The sequence below is a fragment of the Sorex fumeus genome, unplaced genomic scaffold, assembly GCF_029834395.1.
Source record: "Sorex fumeus unplaced genomic scaffold, SorFum_2.1 ptg000003l, whole genome shotgun sequence".
NCBI lineage: Eukaryota > Metazoa > Chordata > Mammalia > Eulipotyphla > Soricidae > Sorex > Sorex fumeus.
The window spans coordinates 47,572,573-47,598,824 of NW_026606060.1; the positions used below are offsets into that span (position 1 = coordinate 47,572,573).

Below are 26,252 nucleotides of genomic sequence, written 5' to 3' on the forward strand. Positions count from 1 at the left end.
GTCCACCGCAGAAATGCTACCGCAAGGCTCCAGGGTGGTACTTCTGAAATTCCTTAATTAATTTCCTTTTTAGTTTCAAAGAGATGCTGGGGTTACTATTAATTTCAAGAGTCAACTGGTGAAGATACTCAACTGTCTTTTCCTTTTGCTTTTCAAATTCCTTGTATGTCAAGCGCTGGCAAAATGTGAAGTCTGAAAATAACAAAAAGCACATTTGAATGAAGTTTAAAAAGTGACTAAACTGTTTTATTTTCCAGACAGGCATTATGCTGAACTTTTTTTTTTTTCAAATGTAGTAGCTAATCATATTTTCATGGCTTCAAAGTAACAAAAGTATTACTTTATTATTTTATTTTATTTGGCTTTTTGGGTTACACCCGGTGATGCTCAGGGTTACTTCTGGCTCTGCACTAAGGAATTACTCCTGGTGGTGCTCCAGGGATCATACGGGATGCCGGGGATTGAACCCGGATTAGCTGTGTGCAAGGCAAAGGCCCTACCCACTGTTCTATTGCTCTGGCCTCACAGAAGAATTACTTTAAGAAAATATATACTATCTTATTTTACAGGCATTATTTTATTTGCTCTCTAAAATAACTCCATGAAGAAAAACTGAGAACTGCTACCCTAGATTCGAGAGGAAAAGTAAGGGACTGAAATGACATGACATTTAAGTGAAATGTGAGACGTAGAAGAGAGGAAAAAAGGTTTTCTTGGTCCTCTTTGAGTCTGAAAACTGACAAAGATGGATTAACAAGAGAAAAGCATATACACTTATTTCACATGCATTTTATGCGCCATATGGGAGTCACGTGTCATAAGGAAACCAAGAGTTAACCCTAGTAACGGGAGGCAGGTTGAGCTAGAGACGCCAGCATCCTGATCTGCTGAACAGATGGCGTCAGAGAAAGGGACACGAGGGAAAAGATGACAAAGGGACACGAGGGAAAAGATGACTAACAGCAGGCCCTAGGGGACAGGAGGAAATGATGTTCAGGAGTACAGGACTAAGGGTTTGTCTGGAACAGGAATCAAGATCTTGGAGTGAAGGTGATAATACGTGCAAAATATGAATAAACGTGTAGGTCCAAAGTAAGGAGTTGAGGAAAGTCAATAATGAATCTACTTTCCTTGCTAAAGTAGACCATATTGTGTGAGAAGTTACAGGAAAATCATCAAATTAACGATCCAAGAAGGGAAGAGACTGAAATAGTTAGGGATGGGGAATAGTTAGAGGAAAGGAAAATGATTGATGAGTAGTGCCAAACACCAAGATAAAGCAGATTACATATTTTTTAAATTATGTTTTTTGTGTGTGGTGGGGACCACACCCAGAGCTACTCAGAGTTTACTCCTTTGTCTGGAATCAGGGATCATTCCTGCTGGGACTGAGTACCATATAGGTTTCCGGGAATCAAATATGGGTCAGCCACGTACAAGGCACATGCCCTGCCTGCTAAACTCTCTCTCTGGCCACCAATCATCTATGTTAGTGAGGCTAACTCAGACTGGCATGGTTTTCCTCAACACACTTGACTGCTAAGTGGGAAGGTTGGCTTTGAGCACTCTTAAACAGCTGGGCTTCTGCTTTGTCCCGTGTTGCAGAAGAAAAGGAGCACAAGAGAATGGAGAGAGATTAGGAAGAAATATGAAGGTAGGGCTGAATCTGGATGGGAAAGAAGAGGCTAGAACCACAGCAAATGACGCACCAGAGTGTGTCCTGGGGCTGCAGTAGGTTGTGACAAGGCTAAAGCAGTACGACAGAGGCAGAGGCCATGTATGTGGGAGAGAGCAGTCCTAGGTTGGGAGACTCGCCCAGACGATTGCTAGCCTTGGGTTCAGGCTTCTGCGTCTGCATCAATAAAGGAAGGATAATAATAGCTCTACACACCTTCATCTTATTACTTAATAAGGAAAAGTGCAAAAAGTTTGGCACATGGAAGATATGCATTGGATTTTTGTTTGTTTTGCACTTGGGACCACACCCAGCTGTGCTCAGGCTTACTCCTGGCTTTGTGTTCAGGGATCACTCCTGGTGGTACTCGAGGAACTCTATGTGGTGCCAGAATCAAACTGGTTTTGCCACATGCAAGGTAAGCACTTAACTCTGGTACTGTCTCTCTGGCCCCTGTGGGCACCCATTGTAGTCAATGACTATGTTACCACTTCCAGGATAACAGACGTTGAATGTAGAGTTGAGAATAGGCGCTTAAGTTTCTAAAGGCAGTATAATGTCAGGATATCATGTTAAGTACGTTTAGGTAAAGGTCATTTTAGTGATGGTAGGTAAAAACTTTGATCTTAAAGGACTGCAGGATTTCAAAAGAGACTTTTGGTGTGGATGGAGGCTAAGGTATCTTCATCTGAAGTTCAGTAGAAAAACCACAATGCCTAAGAGAGGGTAGAGAGGGAAAGGGAAAGGAGAGGGGGAGAGAGAGAGAGATAGGTAAAGGTAAAGGTAAAGGCCCTCCCGTTGATCGTCGATTTGCTTGAGCGGGCCCAGTAACGTCTCCATTGGAGACTTTGTTGTTACTGTGTTTGGCATATCGAATACTCTCGGTAGCTTGCTGGGCTCTCTGAGAGGGGTGGAGGAATCGAACTCGGGTCGGCCATGTTGGCCACTTGTAAGGCGAACGCCCTACCCGCTGTGCTATCGCTCCAGCCCATGAGAGAGAGAAAGAAAGAGAAAAGTGCCTGCTCTAGAGGCAGACTAGGGGTGGAGGGTGGAAGAAAAACTGGGCCATTGGTGGTGGAAAGTGTTCAACTGAAACCCAATCATCATAAAACACTTTGCAACTATGTATCTCATGGTGATTTAATAAGAAAATATATAAAAAATAAAAATATAAAGAAATAAATATATAATATAAAAAATAAAAAAAATAAAAAATATAAAAAGTTCTACAGAGGCATAGATGGCAGTGTACTTTACTGATTCTTTCTGTGAATTCTGAACTTGACTCTGATGGGGTTCCTGACAAGTTACTCCCGCAAAAGAGCTTGGCATACTGAATACCTTAAAGTGAAGAAATTTGAGAAAAATGGCAGGCCTGGGAGGGCCACTGTCCTCATTTCTTGCCTGTAACAGGCCCTAATATCCACATGTGAGAGGTGTCCTTCCATATGACCCAAGAATCCTAGTTTTTGACATCAACCCCAGAGGTACACACTGCTCAGGTCACTCATAGCATCAGGAATAATCCTGAACCACCAGGTTCAGGATTATTCCTATAAGGAATAACCATAAGTATGTTAGGGGCTGGAGAGAGTATAGGGGTTAAGGTGCTTGCCTTGCATGTGGCCTATCCCTGTTTGCTCCCCAGCCATGGCCCCTGAGCATCACTGGATGCAGCCCAGGAGGCCCCCAGAACCAAGGGGGCCTAGGGATCAGCACCAAGGACTCCCACAGAATGGCGTCGTTGGGCCCTTGCACTGAATTGCTACCTTTGGTCTAGAATTACTAAGAGTGGCTCATGGGCTTGTGGAGTACAGTTTAGTGGAACACCAAATTAGCAGGCCATATACATTTTTATATACGTATACATTTTTTATGGTGCTGGGAATCAAACCCATATATGCAAGGCAAATAGTATACCACTGAGCTTTGTCCCTAGCCATCAGAAACCTTTCTTATGTTTGTTTTGGTTTTGGGGTGCCACACTCATGGATACTCAGGGATTATTCCTACTTCTGCATTCAGGAATTATTCCCGGAAGTGCTCAGGGGACTATAATGGATGTTGGGGATTGAACACACTACCAATCAATCTCTCTCTGGCCCCCTCAGAAACCTTTTCTAAAGGAAATAATTTCTCAATTTGTCCATTATCTAACTCTTCAGTAATGTAAGGGAAACTTCAGTTCCCTTTTCTATAGGACAATAATAATGATTGCAAAATAGATTTGTAAAATAAACTATGACTTAAGTCCATGTTTGAGGCCAGAAATATAGGCAGCAGGTAAGGTGATTTCCTGTGGCCTATCCAGGTTTGATCCCATGCACTACTTAAGGTCCCCCAAGTACTATCAGGAGTAATTCCTGAGCACAGAGCCAGGAGTAAGTCCTGAGCACTGTTGGGTAGGGCCCCAAGAAAAAACAAAACAAAACCCATATTAATACTCTGGATAGTATCTGACACTCAGTAGGATTCAGTATTAATACCAACCAACATAGACATTAGTGATACTAGATAGTTAATATTTTAATATAATTGAAGTATATAGTTGTGCTAATTCATCACTATCCTTCATTATTAGTATAAACATTAAATATTAACAAGCACCATTTGTGGTATATACTATTATCAGTCCCACTTTGAAGATGAGGAAGCTGAAGTTAAAGGACTAACCTAAATTTGGTACTAGCACCACAGCTATGGCTACTCTGCTATTTTGCCTCTCTCAAGACACTCAGGAAATCTGTATGATAATAGTTTATGGTTTCCAGAGAGTCTAAATGAAGACATCAGTTCAACTATTACCAAAACTGTATCAAAAAACATGGAGGGGGATCAGGCTCCTCCTCTACAAAACTGTTTCCCTAGAAGAGAGAAGGGAAGGGGAGAGAGAATGAGACTAAGGGAAGAACTCTAGTCAGAACTCTTTGGCTTTTACTGGAGACTGAAGCTAGGGCTTCACACTAGCAACTGCTCTGCACTGAGTTACATCCCCACCCAACACAGGCTGTTATCAGAGCTGAGGAGCAAGGAGCAGGGCACGTGTGGAAGCAGTAGACAGGGAGGTGCAAACTGGGAGTAGCAATGAGAGAAAGTTTCCTTTTTAGGAAAACCAAATGAAGGGCTCAGAAAAAGAACTACAGAAATTTTTCTCTGGAGATATATTTAAAAACACCCAGATGTGGGGGCCGGAGCAATAGCACAGCAGATAGGGCACTTGCCTTGCAACCTCGCCCTAACCCTAACCTAGGTTCAATCCCTGGCATCCCATGTGGTCCCCTGATCACTGCCAGGCATAGTTCCTGAGTGCAGACCCAGGACTAGTTTCTGAGCATCACTGGCTATAGCCTAAAAACAAAAACGAATAACTAGCGCCCCCGCCCCCCCCCCCCCCACCGAAACAAAACAAAAAACCCCAAATGCAGTTGCTTTCATAACACTGAGTCCACGTTCACCTATGGCTCCTTTCCAACTTCCTTTGCTACACAGTCACTAAATGATAAGGCAGGAAAAAATGGTGAGTCAATACCTGATACGGCATCTGGATCTTCTCCCTGTTGAAGTCTCTTAAGTTTCTTGCTAACTAAATCCAATAAAGTCACTGGTGTCTAATAGAAAGAGATATTTAAAAACATTTAAATATTAAAAAATTTGATCTGATTCCCGACCCAGGAATCCAACACAGACCAAAGAAACAAAAACACAAAAGAACAAACACCATTTCCAATGAGGAAACACCATTTTACCAATGAGGGAGAGAAATATTGATGGGGAGAAAGTGGCAGGTAGGGGGCAGAAGGCGTCTTGAAGTGTCAATAGTATGAATACTTTTCCCTGGAGTTTGTAAAATCCTGTTTTTTCTTTCATGTATGTACTAGATCTGAAGGTAGGTTAGCCAGTCATTGGTGTGGTACCTTCCTACAATAATAAAAAGTGCTAAGATGTTCAGAGCATCACTGGTCTAAAAACACATTTTTAATTACATGTTCTATATGTAAATAGTAGCTTTAAAACACAACAGAGCATTTTCTTAAATACTTTGGTAAATAGGTAAATACCCATGGAGCAGTAATCCTTCAGTGAACTTTTATAGTTCAGGTTATACCAAAGGTAATGTCAGATATGTAACATATAATCCCCTGGCTAATACAGTTACAAAGGACACTTTCTGTATCTATCAAAACTGAATCAGAGAGTCCTTTCATCCTGGCCTCAAGCTACCTTTCCATCAGCTTCTGTGTTGTGGGGGGTGGGATCCTCTGAGTGGTGCACAGGGGGACTGAACCAAGGCCAGTGAGATGCAAGGCAAGCACCTTAGCCCCTGTACTACCTCTCTGACCCTACTTTCTTTTGTCCTTTCAATTTCCCATTACAAAGTCATCCCCATTAACTCATTTAGTTGTTCCATGGAATACATATATAATCACTGCCATGTGCTATTTCCAGGCACTGTTCTAGGGGGTGCACATGCAGATCAAGTTTCTGAACTCAAGGAACTTACATTCTCACAGGAGAGAAGGACAATGCTGAAAAATCAACAAATGTATAATGCAATTTCAGGTGGTGGCAAGCACTATTAAGACATAAAGCAGGGTAAGAAGTGAAGACAATAAAAAAAAAACAATTAAATATTTCAGACTTCCTGTGAGGGAAACTTTTCTTTTCTTTTTGGCTTTTTGGGTCACACCAGCGATGTACAAGCCTTACTCCTGGCTCATGCACTCAGGAATTCTTCCTGGCAGTGCTCGGGGGACCATATGGGATGCTGGGAATTGAACTTGGGTCTGGCGCATGCAAGGCAAATGCCCTACCTGCTATGCTATCACTCCAGCCTCATGAGGAAAACATTTTTGTTTAACAGCAGTGCTTAGGGGGTACAGGGAGCCCAGGGATCAAGGCCAGGGTATCACACACATGAGGCCTGAGCTCTCCTACTTGAGCTATCTCTCTGGCCCTGAGAGGGTTACAGTTAAAGCAGAGGTGTGAATAGGAGTGAAGTGGAAAGATCTGGAAAAGTGGATGGTAGGCAGTTCAGGAAATCCCTACTACAGGACAAAGGTTTGTATGTTTAAGAACCCTTTTCATCAATATCCCATCCCAGCCTCCTCCCTGAAATAACTCACCTCCTAATCTTAACCTGACACCAGTGTTCCTTCTCCCAGCTAACTGAAATCTCTAAGCTCACTGACTTCTTCCAGCCCATGTCAAGTTCCTTCTCTACCTTTGTGCTCTCCTACAATTTGAACCTGTTTGGTACAGGGTTGGAAAGGGATTTGGGATTTGACAGTGCTCAAGGGCTAGTCCAGGCTCTGTGCTCAGGAGTGACTCCTGGTGGTGCTCAGGGGATCTGAGTGGTGGGGATTAAACTGAACGCAGCCACATGTAAAACAAGTGCCTTAATCCCTTTACTATCTCTTTGACTCTGAACCTCTGTTTCTTCAGGACTTTGCTAGTGTGAAATGGGAGGAAGTCAGGAAAACTAAAAAATCCCGACTTCTGAGTTGTACGTACATAGGAATGAGACAACTTCATTTACAGGGAGGAGTGGTGGGGGAGAAAGGAGAAAGTGAAGAGCAGAGAAAGTGAAGAGCAGAATCATTCCAATGACCTACAGGGCTCTTCTCCCTCATTTTAGATCACTGTTCTTCCCTTCCTTACATTTGGGCATGTATCACCCCCACCCCACTCACCTCTGCTCTCTACCTAAAACTACACTGCACCTGGGTATGCACCACTGCAGCCCTTTGCTTCTGCTTTCTACCTAAACCCGCACCACCCTCAGCCATTTGTTTGACACCCGTCTCCGAGTTGTTGCTTAACTCCCACTCTCTCAGTGATGCCAATTTCAGTCACTTTTAAAAATAATGTAAGCTCCTACTTACACTCACCTCCTAGCACTAATATGTTTGGCCTCTTAACCCACTAGTTTTCTATTGCATATGCTGCCTACTATCAAATTATATGGCTTGATGATTTGTTGTACATATGTTTTTCTTTAAGTTGTCTATTGTCCTCCCCTTTCATCTAAGCTCTTTGTTTTTTGGTGGTGGTGGTGGTGTGTGTGGGGGGGAGGGGGAAAGTCGGACCACAGTCCAGCTGTGTTCAGCGCCTACTCCTAGCCCTGAGCTTAGAGATCACTCTGAGCACGGTTCAGGGGATCACATGTGGTGCCAGGGATCGAATCTGGGTTGATGGCATACAAGGCAAGCACCTTACCTCTCCAGCTCAATACAAACTCCTTAATAGCTAGGATCTTTGTGTTTTGTTTGATGGTGAATTTCAAGCACCTAGAACAGCATCTGTCATATAATAATGTTCAAGAAATGGGTTGAAGAAATTGATATACTTGCAAATTTTTCACTTGACATCTGCTTTCTTTACTCTCCTTTTTTGGGGGAATGGGTTTCGGGCCACACCTGGTGCTGCTTGGGGGTTACTCCTGACTTGGAGGACACTCATGGTGGTGCTCGGGCAACCGTGTGGGGACTGAATGGGCGTCAGCCAAATACAAGGCAAACATCTCCATCTCTGCTCTATCTCACTGGCCCCTTTTCCTTCTCTTTAGTCAGACTGCGAAGAAAGCATTCCTTTAAACTTCGCAAATTGTGGGAACCCAGTAAATTATTTATTAGGTGAATAAATAAGCCTTTTAGCTTGACACAAATAGCTCAGTAATAAATAAACCCAGGAAAAATGTCAGCGATACCTTGAAGAGCTCAGAGTGAAACTCCAGTAGAAACCAGACTAATTGTTCTGCCTGTACTTTTAATAATGAATTGGTTTGTAAAACTGCTTTGGCGAGAGTTTTCAGCACCACCGTTTTGTTATCATACTGTAAACAGAAAGACAGCATTAGCTTGAAGATGTTTAAAAAGAAAAACTGGCAGAAACCTATAGAACTGTTATTGCAATTTTTTCACCTGTTTCTGTAATTTGTAGGCGTTAGGTTCAGATGCAATGGCCATGAAAGTGAGTAGCCGCCGTAATTCTTCTCTAATATTGGGCGACAACAATCTTAGATAAAGTTGTGTTGCTTCAAGTGCGTCAGTCCTTTTCCCACTTTCTATTACATGGTTACAAAGAAGACAAAATATGACATCAAAAATAAAAAGGAGCATAATACTTAGTCGTTAATTAAAATGCTGTACTGCTATGTGTTGATTCAAGGATCCCTTCTACCCTTAAAGTTGTTATTATTATTATTTTTTAAATTTTTATTAGTGAAACACCATGAGATACAGTTGTAGACTTACAAATTTTTGTGCTTGGGTTTCAGTTATACAATGATCAAGTACCCATCCCTCCACCAGTCCCCATTTTCCACCACCACGGGTCCCAGTATCCCCCCCCCCCCATGCCCCCCATCCCACCCTGTCTCATTGGCAGGGTATTCCCTTTTGTTCTCTCTCTCCTTTTGGGTGTTGTGGTTTGCAAAAGAGGCATTGAGTGGCAATCAAGTTTGGTCTATAGTCTACTTTCAGCATGCTTCTCCCATCCTGGGGGGATCCTCAACATCAGACTGGAATCCATAAGGTTCATTGAAGACAAAGTTGGCAAAACCCTCCATGACATTGAAGCCAATGGTTTCTTCAAAGATGTCATGCCACTGACCAACCAAGTGAAAACAGAGATAGACAAATAGGACTATCTTAAACTAAGAAGCTTCTGCACCTCAAAAGAAACAGTGACCAAAATACAAAGGCAGTCTACAGAATGGGAAAGGATATTCGCCGAATAAAGTTGTTGTTATTAAAGATTTCAAACATGGGAGAATTTTCATTTTATATAGCATAACACATACCTGTATAATTTATGGTTAGTATAAATGAAAAGGGTATGTTTGATTTGAGGTTCTGGGGTTATACCTGGTGGTGCTTGGGGGAAATTCCCAGCCCTGTCCTCAACGATCACTCCTGATGGTGCTCAGGAGACCATATGCGATGCCAACAACCAAAATAGGGTCAACAACATGACCCAGATTTGTTTATTTTGGGGTTGTTTCAAGCTAACTCCTGGCAGGGCATGGAGGAGTTTATGCAGTGCCAAGGGTTGAACCTGGGTTGGCAGTGTGTACAGCAAGTGCCTGAATCCCTTACTAGCTCTCTGGGCCGTGGGCCCTGTTTGTTTTGGTGCCACACCCAGCACGGCTCAGGGCTTACTCTGGGCTTTGCACTCAGGAAACACTCCTGGTGGGGCTCAGGGCACTGTATATGGTGCCAGGGATCAAAACTGGATCAACCCCATGCTAGGCAAGTGCCTTATCTGCTGGACTATGTCTCTGGCCCTGCTCATTGTTTTAAGATATGAATCATATAGCCACTACACATAGCTAAACATATGACAATTTATTTGTTTGCTTTTGGTCCCAGAGTCATTCAATTTTAACTTTGCTAAAAGGCCACTAAATTACATACCAATAATTAATATTTCCAGATTCTTTAGCTCTCTAAGCCTGTATGGTATCGAAATGTTTCTTAGATCATCCCTTGACATCGCATTCTTTAGTTCTAGTGTCAGATATTAGTTCCATTTGATAGTACAATTTGTATGGCAGACTATATTAATGAAGACAAAGACTCTCAAAAAAGCTTTAACTCCAAAGGAAAAAAATATTAACAGGTAACTCTCATAAAACACACACAATTTTCAACTTCAACTACATCATTTAGAATACGTACCATAAAAAATTAAAACTTAAACATTATGTCTTACCTAAAAGTTCAATAATCCCTGACTGAATGTCAAAATACTCCTCAGTCAATAAGCAAGCTCTCTCTTGATTGTAATATTTCACTATAACATCAAAGAGTAATTTCTTCTGTACGTTCAATCTTGTATTTTCGTCTCTGCTTTGTACTAACTGCTGATTAACTGTAACTATCAGCTGATCTGGGAAATATTCCAAACATTCAATTGCTGCATTGAGCCAGTTATCAATCCTGGAAGGAAAATCAGTGATTAAAAGTTCCATTCAACTACCTAAAATACTGTTTGACAAAAACAATAAAATCTAGCATCTACAGAACCAAATCTGATGAGTAAAATACAATAGAATCATTTAAATAAATTTGTGCTTGATAAAGGAGGGGTTGAATAAGAGGGAACAGCGTTTTGTTTTTATTTCCTTCCCAAATATCATCATGCCTTTATAAACCCTTATTTATTAAAATATTTGGTTCCTTCATTATTACTTGTTTCTGTCACTGTCCTCCTGTTGTTCATTGATTTGCTCGAGAAGGACCAGTAATGTCTCCATTTTAAGACTTGTTACTGTGTTTGGCATATTGAATATGTCACGGGTAGCTTGCCAGGCTTCTATTTTTTTTTTTTTTTTTTTTTTTTGCTTTGCCTTTTGGGTCACACCTGGTGATGCTCAGGGGTTATTCCTGGTTCTGCACTCAGAAATCATTCCCGATTTTACTCCATGGCTTGGAGGCCAACCACACATGCTAGGGGAAAGGGGAACTCAGATAGAAAAGGGAACACCAAATAAAGGGTGTTGGGAGGATCCTCCCAGGATGGGAGAAGCATGCTGAAAGTAGACTATAGACCAAACATGATTGTCACCCATTGCCTCTTTTGCAAACCACAACACCCAATAAGAGAGAACAAAAGGGAATGCCTTGCCACAGAGGCAGAGTGGGATGTGGGGGATGGGGGGTGGTAGGGATACTGGGATCCGTGGTGGTGGGAAATGGGCACTGGTGGAGGGATGGGTATTTGATCATTGTATAATTGAAACCCAAACACAAAAATTTGTAAGTCTACAACTATACCTCATGATGTCTCACTAATAAAAATTAAAAAAAAAAATCACTCCTGGCGGTGCTCAGAGGACCATATGGGATGCTGGGAATTGAACCAAGGTCGGCTATATACAAGACAAACGCCCTTCCTGCTTAACTATAGCTCCAGACCTTCTATTTTCATTTTATGCTCAGGCCCTATCTGGTGCTGCTCAGAAGCTATTCCTGGCTTCATGGTTCAGGGATCATTCCTGATATTGCTTGGGGGATCATATGTTGACAGGGATTGAACCTGGGCTTTTGCATGCAAAGCCTGAACTCAGCCTATTAAAGTTTTCTTACTGGCCAATTTCTTTCTTTCTTTTATGGTTTTAGGGCCATTCCTAGCAGTGTTCAAGGGTGACTCCTGGCGCTGTGTTTGGGGATCACTCCTGGCAGTCCTGTGTGGACTGTATGGTGCCAGGGACTGAATATAGGGCTCCCACATATAAAGCCTGCACTCAGCCCACTAAGTTACCTCTCAAGCTTTATTTCTTCCTCTCTCTCTCTCTTAAAATCATTTTTTTTAAAAAAGATTTTGCCCAGAGACATCCACCTGTACCATTTAATTCTATTAATGGTTCCAGTTCCTTTTCCCAGACATACTTCTATTAACTGAAAATAAGATGCCAAATATTTCATTAAGATTCCCCACCACACAGAGCTTCCCCTCCACACACAATTTCCTCTTTCTTACTTTCCCACTCCACTTAAGATTTAAAAAAAATAGTATCCTTTCATGCCTCCCTTCTTCCAAAACATCTTCAGAAAGCCTTTCTCTCCTCGCCACACTGGCCACCGTCCCTATTCAGGTTTTTCTGAGACACATTGGTATTTATTATAATTCGTCATAGTAGTGTGTCCTTTTGGATGTGACTCCCATTTTTTGCAGCTTACAAGTTGACAGTGTACAACTTTTGGGAAATATATTTCCCAAAAGTTGTACACTGTCCACCAGTTGCCCCCCACGAGCGGCTCTCCAGCACGGACACAGCCCCAGAAGCACAAGGACTTAATGCAGAACACAGCAGCTTGGAGCAGAAAAGTGAAAGGACTATGCGTTAATCCAGGCAATCATTTCTGCCCAGAGGGGAAAGGGTGTTGCTCCCTTCCGCCCTCCTCCCTCTGGAAAGAAAGATGGCGGCCACATGGGAGCCTTGTGGACAGCAGGTATGAGCCGGGGGAGTGGGGGCGACTAAAACCTCAGGGGTCGGGGGACGTTCCGGTCCGTCCTTCACGCCCTACCGAGGTCACCAGTCACCCCCTGCGAGCGGCTCTCCAGCACAGCCACGGCCCCAGAAGCACAAGGACTTAATGCAGAACCCAGCAGCTTGGAGCAGAAAAGTGAACGGACTATGCGTTGATCCAGGCCATCAAGTCTGCCGGAGGGGAAAGGGTGTTGCCCCATTCGCCCTCTCCTTTCTGGAAAGAAAGATGGCGGCCACATGGGAGCCTTGTGGACAGCAGGTATGAGCCGGGAGTGTGGGGGCGACTAAAACCTCATGGGAAGGGGGGCGTTTCGCTCCGCCCTTCACGCCCTACCGAGGCCACCAGTTGCCCCCACGAGCGGCTCTCCAGCACGGCCACGACTCCAGAACACAGAAACCAATTTCTTAACTATCTGACTTTCAGTAGAAATACTTCCAGGGTCAATAGGTAAAATAGCAGAAATCCAAAATCAACATTTAATTCTTGAACCCAGCTGTAGAAAGCAAATCACTTCACAATGCTTTTTCAGCATGTCTGATTTGGGGGGGGGTAAACTCTAAATAATAGTGGTGAATCTTTTATTGAAACAATGAATCTAATCAAAGCAGATAGAGTGTTAACTAGAATTCATCTGCCTCACAGGGACGGGGAGGGGTGGGGGGTGGGGTTTTATTGGGGTTCTTCATGGTAAAAAATAAGTATTGGTAAAGGAAAATGTGTTTGATATTTGCATGACTGAGACATAAACCTGATAGCTTTGTAACCTTTCCCACAGTGATTCAATAAATAAATAAATAAATTTAAAAAAAAAGTTGTACACTGTCAACTTGTAATTAGTATGTGTGTGAATAGTAGTACAGAAGAAAGTAATGAGAAGATATTAAGAACACAGATTGGGGCTGGAGCCATAGCATAGTGGGTAGGGCGTTTGCCTTGCACGCAGCCAACATGGCCAACACAGGTTCGATTCCCAGCATCCCATATGGTCCCCCGAGCACCGCCAGGAGCAATTCCCGAGTTCATGAGCCAGGAGTAACCCCTGAGCATCGCCGGGTATGACTCAAAAAGAAAAAAAAAAAAGAACACAGATTAACATTCACTGCTGTGCACTGCTTTCTCTTCATCTGTCTGTATCTTGGGCTTCTAGTTATTACTTTATAATGAGACTACAGTCTTTACATACTTTTGGATGAGGCTATTGAGTTAAATACTTTGAAGTCTTGATCATCTTTAAATATCTTTCCTTCACAGGGGGCTGGAGCAATAGCACAGTGGATAGGGCATTTGCCTTGCACGCGGCCGACCTGGGTTCGATTCCCAGTATCCCATATGTTTCCTGAGCGCCGCCAGGAGTAATTCCTGAGTGAAGAGCCAGGAGTAATTCCTGTGAATCACATCAATCTTTCTTCCCTTTTCATGTTTTGCCCTTGACAAGTAAATATCTAAGATGCGTGATTTGTTACCTTCTGGATTTAAAATGTTTAATTGACAATATACTGCTTTTTCTCTTGCAGGCAACCTCTACTTTCTGCTGGGGAGTTTATACAGATGAACTAGCTTCTGTCTACTTGCTGCGGAGGGTTGTAAAACACACTGGTTCTTTTTCTGATATATTTCTTTACATGCCTCAACTTTAGATCTAGCGAAAACTAACAACTTTGGATCTTTCTAGCCCTATTATGAATTAGAGAAGATCACCAGGTGCAAAAAGGGCTGTGACTGACAGATAAATCTGTGGGTCCACGGGATTCTGATAACTCATGTTAATTAGGGTCATGAGAGAGAAAAGATAGAACTGGAAAATACTCAGGTTGGTGCAGAGAGAGAATGAAACCATTCTGTTTTACAATTCTTTTTTGCAGAGATTGTTTTCAGTGACTCTGTGAGATCAATTAAACATTTCAAATTCACAGTGATAGGTGAATAAACAGATATGGTGTTGCTGATACATTAGATATGTTTTTATATCCTAAAATATTGAGAAAAATTAATCACAGACTTTTTAGTTACAGATTATCTGGGAATGAAAATAAAGACACACCCTGGTCTGGAGTGATAATACAGTAGGTAAGTTCCTTGTCTCGCATGCGCCTGACCCAGGTTCAATCCCTGGCACCGCATATGGTCCCCCTCGGCCCCACCAGGAGTGATCCTTGAGCCCAGGGCCAGGGCTATGCCCTGAGCACTGGTGAGTGTGACCCCAAAATGAAAACCAAAACAAATGAAAACTTACTCATGAAGACATAAGTTTGGAATAACTTCTCTGTCTAGACAGGTGTTTGATATAACAAGGGTTTCCTCTTTACTTAACTGAAGAGTCTGTGTTTTAACTGGAGGGTCCAAAATATTTTCCAAGAATGGGAGGTGAGTCAGTTGAAGAATGCGTAATACTGCTTGTTGTTTCCAAACATCTTCCACAGCTAAGAAAGAAAAATAATGTGACTCTCAGAAAGATAAATAACACACAAATTCAATTAATATCATAAAATCCTCTCATTTCTAAATAATACAAGAGAAAAGCTACTTTAGTGGTAATACAATGGATTACTTAATGCTGGGATCATTTGAATGTTCTAAATCACAATTTTCTTTTCAAAACTGATCTTTAAAACATATTAAGGTTGTGAGTCATACTGATTTGATCTTCTGGTAATGTTGACTCTAAAGTAATATTAACTTGGGACCTGAATGATAGCACAGTGGGTAGGGCATTTGCCTTGCTTGTGACCAACCTGGGTTCGATCTGCAGCATCCCGTATTGTCCCCTGAGCACTGCCAGGAGTAACCCCTGAGCAATGATGCATGTGACCCAAAAAAACAACAACAAAAAGTAGTATTAACTTGCTCTGTGTGCGTGTTTGTGTGTGTGTGTGTGTCTGTGTGTGTGTGGTGACAGGGATAGAACCACATGTTGAGGTGTGTCCTCTACTGTCAAGTGGTATCCCTAGCTTCATCTATTTGAAGTCAACAACAGGGGGCTGGAGCAATAGCACAGCGGGTAGGGCGTTTGCCTTGCACGTGGCTGAACTGGGTTCAATCCCCAGCATCCCATATGGTTCCCCAAATACCGCCAGGAGTAATTCCTGAGTGTAGAGCCAGGAATAACCCCTGAGCATCGCTGGGTGTAACCCAAAAAGCAAATAAATAAATAAATAAATAAATAATAAAGTCAACAACAGATTAATTCCATATGTAAAATGTTTAAAATTACTGGCACACCTGAGAGACTATGAGTACTGCTTATTTGTCATTTTATACAGCACAAAAAAATTGTAGTTTACTGATTTTTGTTTCTGTTTGGTTTTCAGGCTACACCCAGCAATAATCAGGGCTTACTCCTGGCTCTGTGCCCAGGGATCACTCCTGGTGGGCTGGGGGGCGGGGGGGTGAACCATAATGGGGCTCTGTGTTGGCTGCATGCAAGGCAAGTGCTCCAATCTCTGAACTATTTCTCTAGCCCCATATAAGATGCATTTCTATATGGAAACATTGCTCCTATATGGGAAACATTGTTTCTATGTGGAAACATGATTTTTATGAGGAAACTACAAACTAGAATAGAAAAAGAAATCCACAAAATCTTTCTACAATTATTTTATTTTTTGGTTTTGGGCTACACCTGGCATTGCTCACGACTTACTCCCAGCACGACTTGGGGGGACATATATGGTGCTGGGGATCAAGCCTGGGTCTTGTGTGCGTGCAATCAAGTACCTTACCTGCTGAACTACTGCTCTGACTTAATCTTTCTACAATTATATACAAAACACCAAATACATAGAAATCAATTTAACAAAGGATGTGAAAGACTTAGATACTAAAAAGTGTCAATTATTTTTAAAAGAAACAAGACACAAGGAAATGAAAATATATTTTATGTTCATAGACTGGAAGAACTGTTCAACAATCATTGTTCGAATAAAGAACAGCAACAACAACAACACTGTCTTCCCACTGTTCATCGATTTTGCTTGAGTGGGCCCAGTAATGTCTCCATTTTGAGATTTGTTGTTACTGTGTTTGGCATATTGAATACGTCACGGGTAACTTGCCAGGCTATGCTGTGCAGGTGAGATACTCTCGGTAGCTTGCTGGGCTCTCCGAGAGGGGTGGAGGAATCGAACCTGGCTCGGCCGGGCTGGCTGTGCGCAAGGCAAACATCCTACCGCTGTGCTATCGCTCCAGCCCAGTGAAAAACAAATATTACTAAAATTTTGTATTGATATTTTCAATGCTCATGCTCATGGCCATGAGCATTGACTCATTCGAATGCCTAACAACCCGAATCGGACGTTTACATTTGAATAGATGTGGCTCACTGCCTGCAGTTTCTATCTTCGTTGTCTACGCACCAACATCTCATTATGATGAAAGAGAAATCGAGAAGTTCTACATGGAGCTGGAGAAGTTCTATAAAGAAGACACACCTTCTACAAGATCATTGTGGGTGATTTTAATGCCAAGATAGGACCGAGAAGATCAGCTGAAGAACTTCACATCGGGACCCATGGCCTAGAGTGGAACGAACAGGGTGAGAGACTGTCTGAGTTCATCATGTCGACCAAGACCATCCATGGTAACTCACAGTTCCAGAAGGCAGAATCTAAACGTTGGACATGGGAGTCTCCCAGTGGACGATTCCACAACGAAATAGACCACATCATATTCAATCGACGGTTTTGCCTGACCGATGTCGCTGTTGTCACAAAATTCCGAACGGGATCGGACCACCGTCTCCTTCGTGCAAAATTCTACTTCACAGAGCGGGGAGAAAGGGCTGCAAAGTTCAAAAAGAGAACTCCCAGAACGACCACCAACTGGGAATTCTTTGGCACTATTGCGGCAACATGGGAAGATGCCATTGTTGACAACATTGACGAGGAATACGATCGACTCGTTCAGCACCTCCATGAATGTGCGAAGAATGCCAAGAGAGAGATAGCCACAAAAAATCACCTGTCTTCGAAAACTCTTGAGCTAATTCACCAGCGTGGTTTGGCGCATGCCTCAGGCAACAACAAGCTAACATCCGAGCTTGCAAAGCAGTGCAGAGATGCGATCAAGGAAGACCTCAAAGAGAGAAGAGCAGAAGTACTGCTAGATGCGGCAGAAGCTGGGAAAAGTATTCGTTACGCCCACCTGTCCTTCGCCAACTACAAGACCAATATGACTGCCCTCCGACGTCCTGATGGATCCATCATATCCTCCAGAACGGCAATGAAGAAGATTATCCATGACTTCTACTCAAATCTCTTCAATAGCCATGTCCACTTGCCGACATACCAAATTCCATAGGATGGATATGTCGTTCCCAACGTTCTCCCTTCCGAAATCCGACACGCCATTTCGTCGGTAAAGAAACAAACAGCACCAGGCCCAGACAAGGTCAGACCTGAACACCTGAAGAACCTGCCATCAGTACTCATCAATACACTGGCTCGGCTCTTCACTCGCTACCTGTCTGAATGCACGGTTCCATCCCAATGGAAAACCAGCAGGACCGTACTACTGTTCAAGAAGGGAGACATCCATGACATTGGCAATTATCGCCTGATCTGCCTATTGTCTGTCATCTACAAGTTGTTCACTCGAGTCATCCTAAATAGGATTGGCAGAACACTAGATGAAGGACAACCATGTGAGCAAGCAGGGTTCCGCAAAGGATTCAGCACCATGGACCATATCCACACGATAACCAAGCTCATTGAGGTTTCTCGGGAGTTCAAGATGCTGCTCTGCTTAACGTTCATTGATTTAAAGAAGGCCTTTGATTCTGTTGAGACGGAAGCGGTCATTGAAGCCCTAGCCAATCAGGGCATTCAAGCCCAATACATCAGGATCCTCCGTGAGCTGTATTGCGGATTCACTACCAGGATCTCACCATTCTACAAAGAAGTGATCGTTGATGTCAAGAGAGGGGTGGGGCAGGGTGATACCATTTCACCGAAACTCTTCAGTGCCACCCTTGAGAACATCATGCGACGACTGGAATGGGAAGGAATGGGAGTGAAGATAGATGGTCGGCAACTACACCACCTCCGCTTTGCTGATGACATTGTTTTAATAACACCAAACATCAGCCAAGCGGCACAAATGCTGGCCGACTTTGACCGTGAGTGTGGAAAGGTAGGACTACAGCTGAATCTTACAAAGACAATGTTTATGAGAAACAGCCTCGTTCCTGACGCCCCATTTGCTCTCAATGGAACGACCATCTCCAAATGCAACAGCTATGTGTACCTAGGTCGAGAGGTCAACATGACAAATGACCTGGCACCCGAGCTGTGCAGGAGGAAGAGAGCGGCTTGGAACGCCTTCAAGAACGTTGAAGAAATAGCTAAGAGGACGAAGAACCTCCGGCTCCGGGCACATCTCTTTGATTCCACTGTTCTTCCTGCATTAACATATGCCTCAGAGACCTGGGCCCTATGCAAACAAGATGAGAACGCTATTCAGGTCTCCCAAAGAAGAATAGAAAGAGCTATGCTTGGAATATCATGTTTCACTCAAATGAGAGAAAGAATCCGAAGTTCCGACATCCGTCGATGATCAAGAATCTGGAACGCTGTCTCGTTTGCCAAGATGTCAAAAATCAGATGGGCTGGTCACGTAATGAGATTTAAAGATGACCGCTGGACTAGAGCTGTTACCGACTGGATTCCACGGGATGTCAAAAGACCACGTGGCCGCCCACCTACCATGGTCAGATTTCTTCATCAAGATCATGAACGATTGGTTTGAGGCTCTTCATGTTCCCAGAGCGGACAGATGCCATTGGGCTACACTAGCACGTGACAGGGACAAATGGAGATGTTACTGGCGCCCGTTTGAGCAAATTGACGACTAACGGGAAGTTAAGTGATTAAGTGATTAAGTGATATTTTCAAATAGTCAAAGCAACACTGAGCAAAAAGGAGATGGAAGGCTTTACAGTCTCTGAGTTAAACTATATTAGAAAGTTATAGTAATCAAAACAATGGCCCTGGGATAAAAACAGAAAGTCAACCTCAGGCCAGTAAAATAAAATTGAGAGGCTTGAAGCAATATGTATGGATAATTAATTTATGACACAGGAGCTAAGTGGAGAAAGCAAAGTATTGCATTAAGTGGAGAAAGGAAAACATAACTCTTCAACACATAAAACTGGGAAAACTGGTTAGCCACGTGCAACGAAAAAAGTTATGATCTCATACCAAACAAAAAAGTGAATTCAAAACAGGTTAAAGACCTCAATATTAGACCCAAATCCATAACACATAGAAGAAAACATAACCTGGTTACAACAGTGTTAATGTTTTAATTTATGATATCCAAAGTCATTGCAACACCACCAAAATGTCCACAGTGCTCTTTAAATAGTTTAAAAACTATTTTCAAAAGTTATTATAGCTTAGGCCATATGTTTAAGTCCAGGTCATATTTACAATAAAGTGAACACTTAGATTTTGGTGTATACAGTTACCTCAACTCACCACCATCACAGGGACCAAGATCTTCCACCACTTGAAACTATTTTTTTAACCCTCCTGTTTGCTTTTGTTCCAATAACTGGGGGTCACGTACACTTGACTACAGTGCTCACACACACTCTGGTTATGATCCCACACACCCTTTGGTTCCAGTGCACTCTGCAGAGTGGCACAGGGGAACACAGGGACTAGAACCACTGTAGGCTGTCAACAAGGGGAGCACCTGACCTGCACTCTCTGTCTGGCCGCAGCTAGTTTATTCTGGGAAAAGGGCTGGGAGAAGTTTGGAAGGCTTTATATGGGCAAGGATATACTCATAAAAGGCCAGTTTTAAGTGATATTGAGTTATAAATATCAAGAACTGTAGCCAGCATGTTTTTTTCTAGTAGCATATACAACAGTTCCTCCAATTAATCAAATTATGATCACATGATCATAAAATCAATCATGATCACATGATCGGAAAAGTGCTATGTTTTACATTTAACAATTTAAGTTTCTCAAGGGCTACTTCCAGCAGTACTTAAGGGATAAGAAAGAAGGCAGGGATGAATTTGTGGTGCATGGAGGAATTTTAGGGTAGCAAAACTATTCTGTAAATGGAATCACAGGATGCAACAGACATGGTGGATATATGTTATCAAGCATTTGTCAAAACCCAAGTAATGAACAGATGCTAAGAGTCAACCTCAATGTCAACTGAAGGCTTAGGGCAATAATGATATATCAGCATTGGTATATGAATTGCAAATAAGTTCCACTGTGGGAAAGTTATATGCGTTTAGGTACAGCAGGTATAAGGGAGCTCTGCATTTTCTGCCCAATTTTCCAGCAAACCCCCAATAGCTGTTAAAAGTTTTAGGGGCCATAGCTATATAATACAGCAGGTAGGGCACATGCTTTGCAGGCAGTAAACCCAGGTTCAATCCCCAACATCCCATATTTCCCTTGAGACCCCCAGGAGTCACCACTGAGCACAGAGCAAGAAATAAGCTCTGAGCATTATTGACAGCTGTGGTTCAACACCCCAACCCCCCAAAAGTTGTCCTTTAAAAAGAGTCAACTCTTTACAGAGTTCTGAGAAATATAATAAAAACTGAAATTACCTTCTCTTGAAAGCAGAAGAACAGGTTTGTCAACTTGGGTATTTGGCGGTAAGGCCAGATTCCCATCCACTGTATGAATAAGTTCTTCAATCTTTTCAATCTCTTCCGCTATAGGATTTGAAATCATTTCATCCTCTGGTCTGTTTAAGAAATTTGTGAATTCTCTATTATATAGGACAAAAGACTAAAAATTTCAAATATGAGTCTAATTAGTTATGACATTTTATACATTCCCAGTTTGCAAAAATGAATTTCAGGTATATTGTGATCAAAGACACAAGTAGGGGTTTGGATTCTGCAAAGTGGCAGAGCATGTGTGCTGCATGTGGGGTGGATTCCTGGCACTGCATGTCCCTGGAGCACTGCTCAGGTGTGGCTCTGGGGGACCCTGTACAGTCACTATGAATGGCTCCCTATAAAAAACAAAAAGACAAGGCCAGAGAGGTAGTACAGCAAGTAGGGCACTTGCCTTGCATGTGGTTGACCTGGGTTCAAACCCCAGGACCCCATACGGCCCTCCAGCCCACCAGGAGTTACCCCTGAGTCAGGAGTAAGCCCTGACCACGGCCATGTGGCCCAAAAAATCAGAAAGAAAAAAAAAAGAAAAAAAAAGACACATAATATTTTAACAGATAATATAAATATCACTGAAATTAAAATTGTAAACAGTAGTATAGGGAAAGAAACTATACTAACTTTAAGTTTTGAATAATTGCAATGATAGAGTAGAAAATCTTTGCTTCGAGTTTCTAAAAATTTTTGGTTTTTCTTACTTGGGTTAGATCATTAACATCTAGAAAAGCAAACAACAGAACAACAAACAAACCTGAATGCAAAACATTCAAGTTTAACTCAATGAAAACTATTCTACCAGGGTGCATATACAATATACAATAAAGCTTGGTGAACACTAACCTTAAAGATTCCTTAGCTTTCATTTCACCAATTAACCTGTTCTCAGCATCCTTTCTTTTGCAAAAATTACCTGATGATTTATTGTCTAGAAACCTATAGAGACTAGTATTTGAATCTTCAAATTCCAATTTCTTTTCATTTTTGAATAGCGTCGTTCCTACTGGTTCAAACACTTTATTATTCATTAAAACCTGGCAAAGACGAACTCCTTTGAGACGAGAGATGTCACTGCTACTTAGACACGTATTTTGCATAAGATGACTTAATACTACATCAACAGCATTAGAACCAATAAAACAATCTTTGTATGTCCGTAAATGATGCCTCCGTCTTTTTATTTCTACTTGAGTCTGAAGGGAGTAAATAATACCACTCCATAGCTGAGTAGCTTGAAAAGGGCCAGAATGTCCTGGAAAAAAAAGAAACATGTTTCATAAATTTCAAATATTTGAAGAAACGTTAAGTTTTTCAGTTTTGACAACTTTATGCTCTGTTCTATGCTTATCTGTTGTCAACTTTCTCTAGTTTCTTCTTATTTCATCCTATATCAGCTGAAACATAGTGACTAAGATTTGCCATGTTTATGGGCCTGTAAAAACAAGAGTCAAGTTAGGTATTTGCTGGTATGTGTTACATGACAAACTATAAACTATTTTTAATATTGAAGAATAGTATTTCAGAACATCTTTTAAAAGGAATGCACACACAATTGAGTCTGTTACAAAGCTGTGGATTGACCAGGTTCTTAATCTTTTCTTCCTTCTGTCTTTTTAACTAAAGGCAAACTTCATAAAAGAGATATAGGGCTGAGTAAGATGTATGAATCAACTTATCAGTAATCTATTTCTGTTGAAAATAAAATGTTTACAAGGAATTATATAAACTAGAAAATAATTAGAATGTCAATCACCTGGGGAAATAGTTGAATAAGTTATGGCAAAACCTCACTAGAGGATATTAAACATATCTAAGAAGAATGAGGTTCATTGAGAGGAAGAATTTCATTAAATAAAATGAAAACAAAACAAAAGAAAAAGAAAAAAATCAGCAAGCCAAGCAGAACAAATAGCATACTATCATCCTGAGTAGAAATTACCAGTCTATGCACAAATATACATAAATAAATACAATGAAAGGTTTAAAAGAATAAACTTGAAACTACTAAGCTTTGGGAAGTAAGATTGCAATTGTGATTGATGCAAGAGAATGTTCACTTTTTCCTCAGATTTATAATATGTATATAAATATTTTTCAATTAGCTGCAATAATAAACTTTTTAATTAAAACTTTACTCAGTTCCTTCAGAATTCATCCTTTCAAAGTGTGCAATTAAGGGGCAGAGAGATAGTATAGAAGCTTAGGTGCTCGACCTGCACACAGTCAACTGAAGTTTGATCCCTCGGAATGCATATGGTTCCCTGAGCACGATAAGGAGTGATTTCTGAGCACAGAGCCTGAGTGTGGCCCCCAAACCCCAAGTAAAGTGGATAATTAGGAGGGTTTTTAGTATAGTCATGAAGTTTTGCATCCACTACTTTCTAATTCCAGACCATTTCATTCCCTCAGAAAGAAACCGTCTGGTTAGCAGTAACTATGTATTTCCCACTACTCCTAATACTTCTCTCTGTGTGTGGTGCCGGTTATGCAACCAGGCATTCCGTTTTGAGGACGGTGCCTTCCCACTCAGCTTCATTCCCAGCGCCTTCACTACATTTTCTGTTTGTTTTGTTTTTTGGCTCACACCCAGAGCTGCTCAGGCCTTATTCCTGGTGGGCTGCGGGACCCTGCTGGGGGCCAGGGATCCAACCAGGGTTGGCCATTTGCAGGGCGAGCACTCTACCTGCTGTACTATTGATGCAGCCCTTGAAAATGTTTCGTCTTGCACAAGGCCAACCCAGTTTCAATCTCAGCTGCCCATTGGGTCCCCCAGCCCTGCCAGGAGTGATTCCTGAGTGCAGACCAGGAATAAGCCCTGAGCACTGCTGGTGTGGTCACCTCCCTCTTCCTCCCAACCAAAACCAAACCATTTCAGACAGTTAGAGCCATAGTTCTACAGGCAGAGCACATAAGTTTAAGCAGAGTTCAGTGATACATGTTCAGTAGAGTAACACCTTGAATGATCCCCAGCACCACAGCACCCCTGAGAATTAAAAAATATTTTTTAAAGAAATTATAAGGGAATAAATGGTAATACTTAGAATATTGTTCCAAGATTTTGGGGGGTTAGAATTAAATTTCTATTTATTTATTTGGGTCACACCCAGCAATGCACAGGGGTTATGCCTGGTTCTGCACTCAGGAATTACTCCTGGCAGTGTTCAGGGGACCATATAGGATGCTGGGAATAGAACCCGGGTCAGCTGCCTGCAAGGCAAATGCCCTACCCACTGTCCTATGGCTCCAGCCCCTAAATTTTTATTTCTAATAAAAACGTAGAATCTAAACTTTATCTTTGTTTTGGCGCCATACCTGGCTGTGCTCAGACCTTTTCCTGGCTCTGGGCTCAGGGATCACTCCTGGCAGTGATCAGGGAACCATATAGAGTACTGGAGATCTACCTGGGTCTACCTCATGTAAGGCAAGTGCCTGGCCCCTAGAATCTAATTAAAAACCATATTTTTGAGAGGGGAAGAAGGTGCAAGGGGTTGCATTTAAAACTGTATAAGTGTATTTTACCACCAAGCTACATTTCCTGCAGATTTAAAGTTACAGGATTTGAATTTCTCCCCTGTGACAGTGACTGGAGAAAGGATGTCCCATTTCACATGATCATCACTGTCACTGTCCTCCCATTGTTCATCCATTGCTTGAGCGGGACCCAGTAACATCACCATTGTGAGACTTGTTACTGTGTTTTAGCATATCGAATACTTCACGGATAGCTTCCCAGGCTCTCAGAGAGGGGTGGAGGAATCCCACCCCAGTTGGCTGGGTCAGCCATGTGCAAGGCAAATGCCCTACCTCTGTGCTATTGCTGGCAAGGTCAACCTAAAGTCAACCTGCAGCAAACTATAATCCAAACTCCTGGACGATAATCATAATGTGAAAAATGAGAAACAAATACCCGTCATCTTCAAATGCCTTTTGTAGTTAATTTGCCCTTAGAATATTATCCAGAGACACTGCAAAGCCTTGTGAGTGTGTGTGTGTGTGTGTGTGTGTGTGTGTGTGTGTGTGTGTTGGTGGGGAAAGTGTAGAAAGGGGGTGGTTCAGTGGGCAGTAGTGATCGGAGTGGAGGTGACTATGGCTAGGGGACTGATGAGTGACGGCAAAGGTATATCACGTACCCATCCCGCTGGACTCTCTAACCTTCATGAAATCAAAACACTAAATAGGAGCTGGCTAGATTAGCCCACCGGGAAGTGCAAGCGTTTGCCTTGCATGCGTCCCACAGGGTTTGATCCCCAGCACCGCACTATGTCCCCCTAGCTAGCCAGTAGTGACCCTTGAGCTCAGAGCCAGGAGTACACCCTGAGCATAACCGGGGTGGCCCAAAAAAGAAAAAAAAATCACATATACCCTCCAGGAAAAAAGAAAATCCCGCTACACAAATTACATAGATAGTCCAGGTCGATAAAGAAATTGACCCCAAGTCCTTTAACCCCGTTTATGCATGCCAACTGGGAACTTAGGATGCCTGCAGAATCCCAGCCCCGGCTCCGGAACCCGAATCCGAACCGGCCCCTTCGCAAGGTGCGCCCGGGATTCGGATGCATCCTCCACTTGGAGGCTGGGTGGTGCTAGACCCCTCGGGGGCCGCGCCAGGTGGGGTCAGCGGGGAAGGGAAGGGCCCGGGTAAGGGCTCGCCTGTAGCACACACTCACTCAGTCTAAGATCTAGCAGGGCGGTTACCTGGCTTTCTCTTCCGGCAGAAGCCCCAGCTCGGGCTCGCCGTACGCCCCCTGCCGCGCCCGCCGAGCTCGCTAGGGCTGCCCGGAGCCCGGAAGCGCCGAGTCAAAAGAACCGCCATGGACCACCCCGCGCGCTGGCTCCGCCCCCGCCTCCCGGGACCCCGCCCCTTCCGAGCCCGCCGGAAGTGACGTCAGGCCCGGGGCGGCCGGGCGCTCGGTCTTTCCTCTCCCGGACTCTTCCT

At 42.8% G+C, this 26,252-nt stretch overlaps 1 protein-coding gene across 1 annotated transcript; it reads right to left on the minus strand.

Annotated features, from left to right (window-relative positions):
* DEPDC4 (DEP domain containing 4) lies at positions 1-26,132 on the minus strand. Its single transcript, XM_056117548.1, has 9 exons — positions 26,012-26,132; positions 22,160-22,568; positions 21,245-21,384; positions 14,903-15,089; positions 10,388-10,614; positions 8,596-8,738; positions 8,382-8,507; positions 5,205-5,283; positions 1-192 (listed from the first exon to the last, which is right to left on the minus strand). Exons 1-9 carry the CDS (start codon positions 26,127-26,129, stop codon positions 17-19), a joined length of 1,605 nt encoding a protein of 534 aa, XP_055973523.1. The 5' UTR covers positions 26,130-26,132; the 3' UTR covers positions 1-16.
* Between the last annotated feature and the right edge of the window lie 120 nt (positions 26,133-26,252).

What these genes read in the sequence shown, in the direction of transcription:
- DEPDC4 (XM_056117548.1), bottom strand. Translation starts at nt 26,129, where the DNA reads ATGGCGGTTCTTTTGACTCGGCGCTTCCGGGCTCCGGGCAGCCCTAGC. An exon ending in TCTTCTGCTTTCAAGAGAAG is followed by an intron (nt 15,090 to 21,244) that starts GTAATTTCAGTT and finishes TTTCTTTCTTAG; the next exon opens with CTGTGGAAGATGTTTGGAAA. An exon ending in CCAAACTTATGTCTTCATGA is followed by an intron (nt 10,615 to 14,902) that starts GTAAGTTTTCAT and finishes TTTTCCTTCCAG; the next exon opens with GATTGATAACTGGCTCAATG.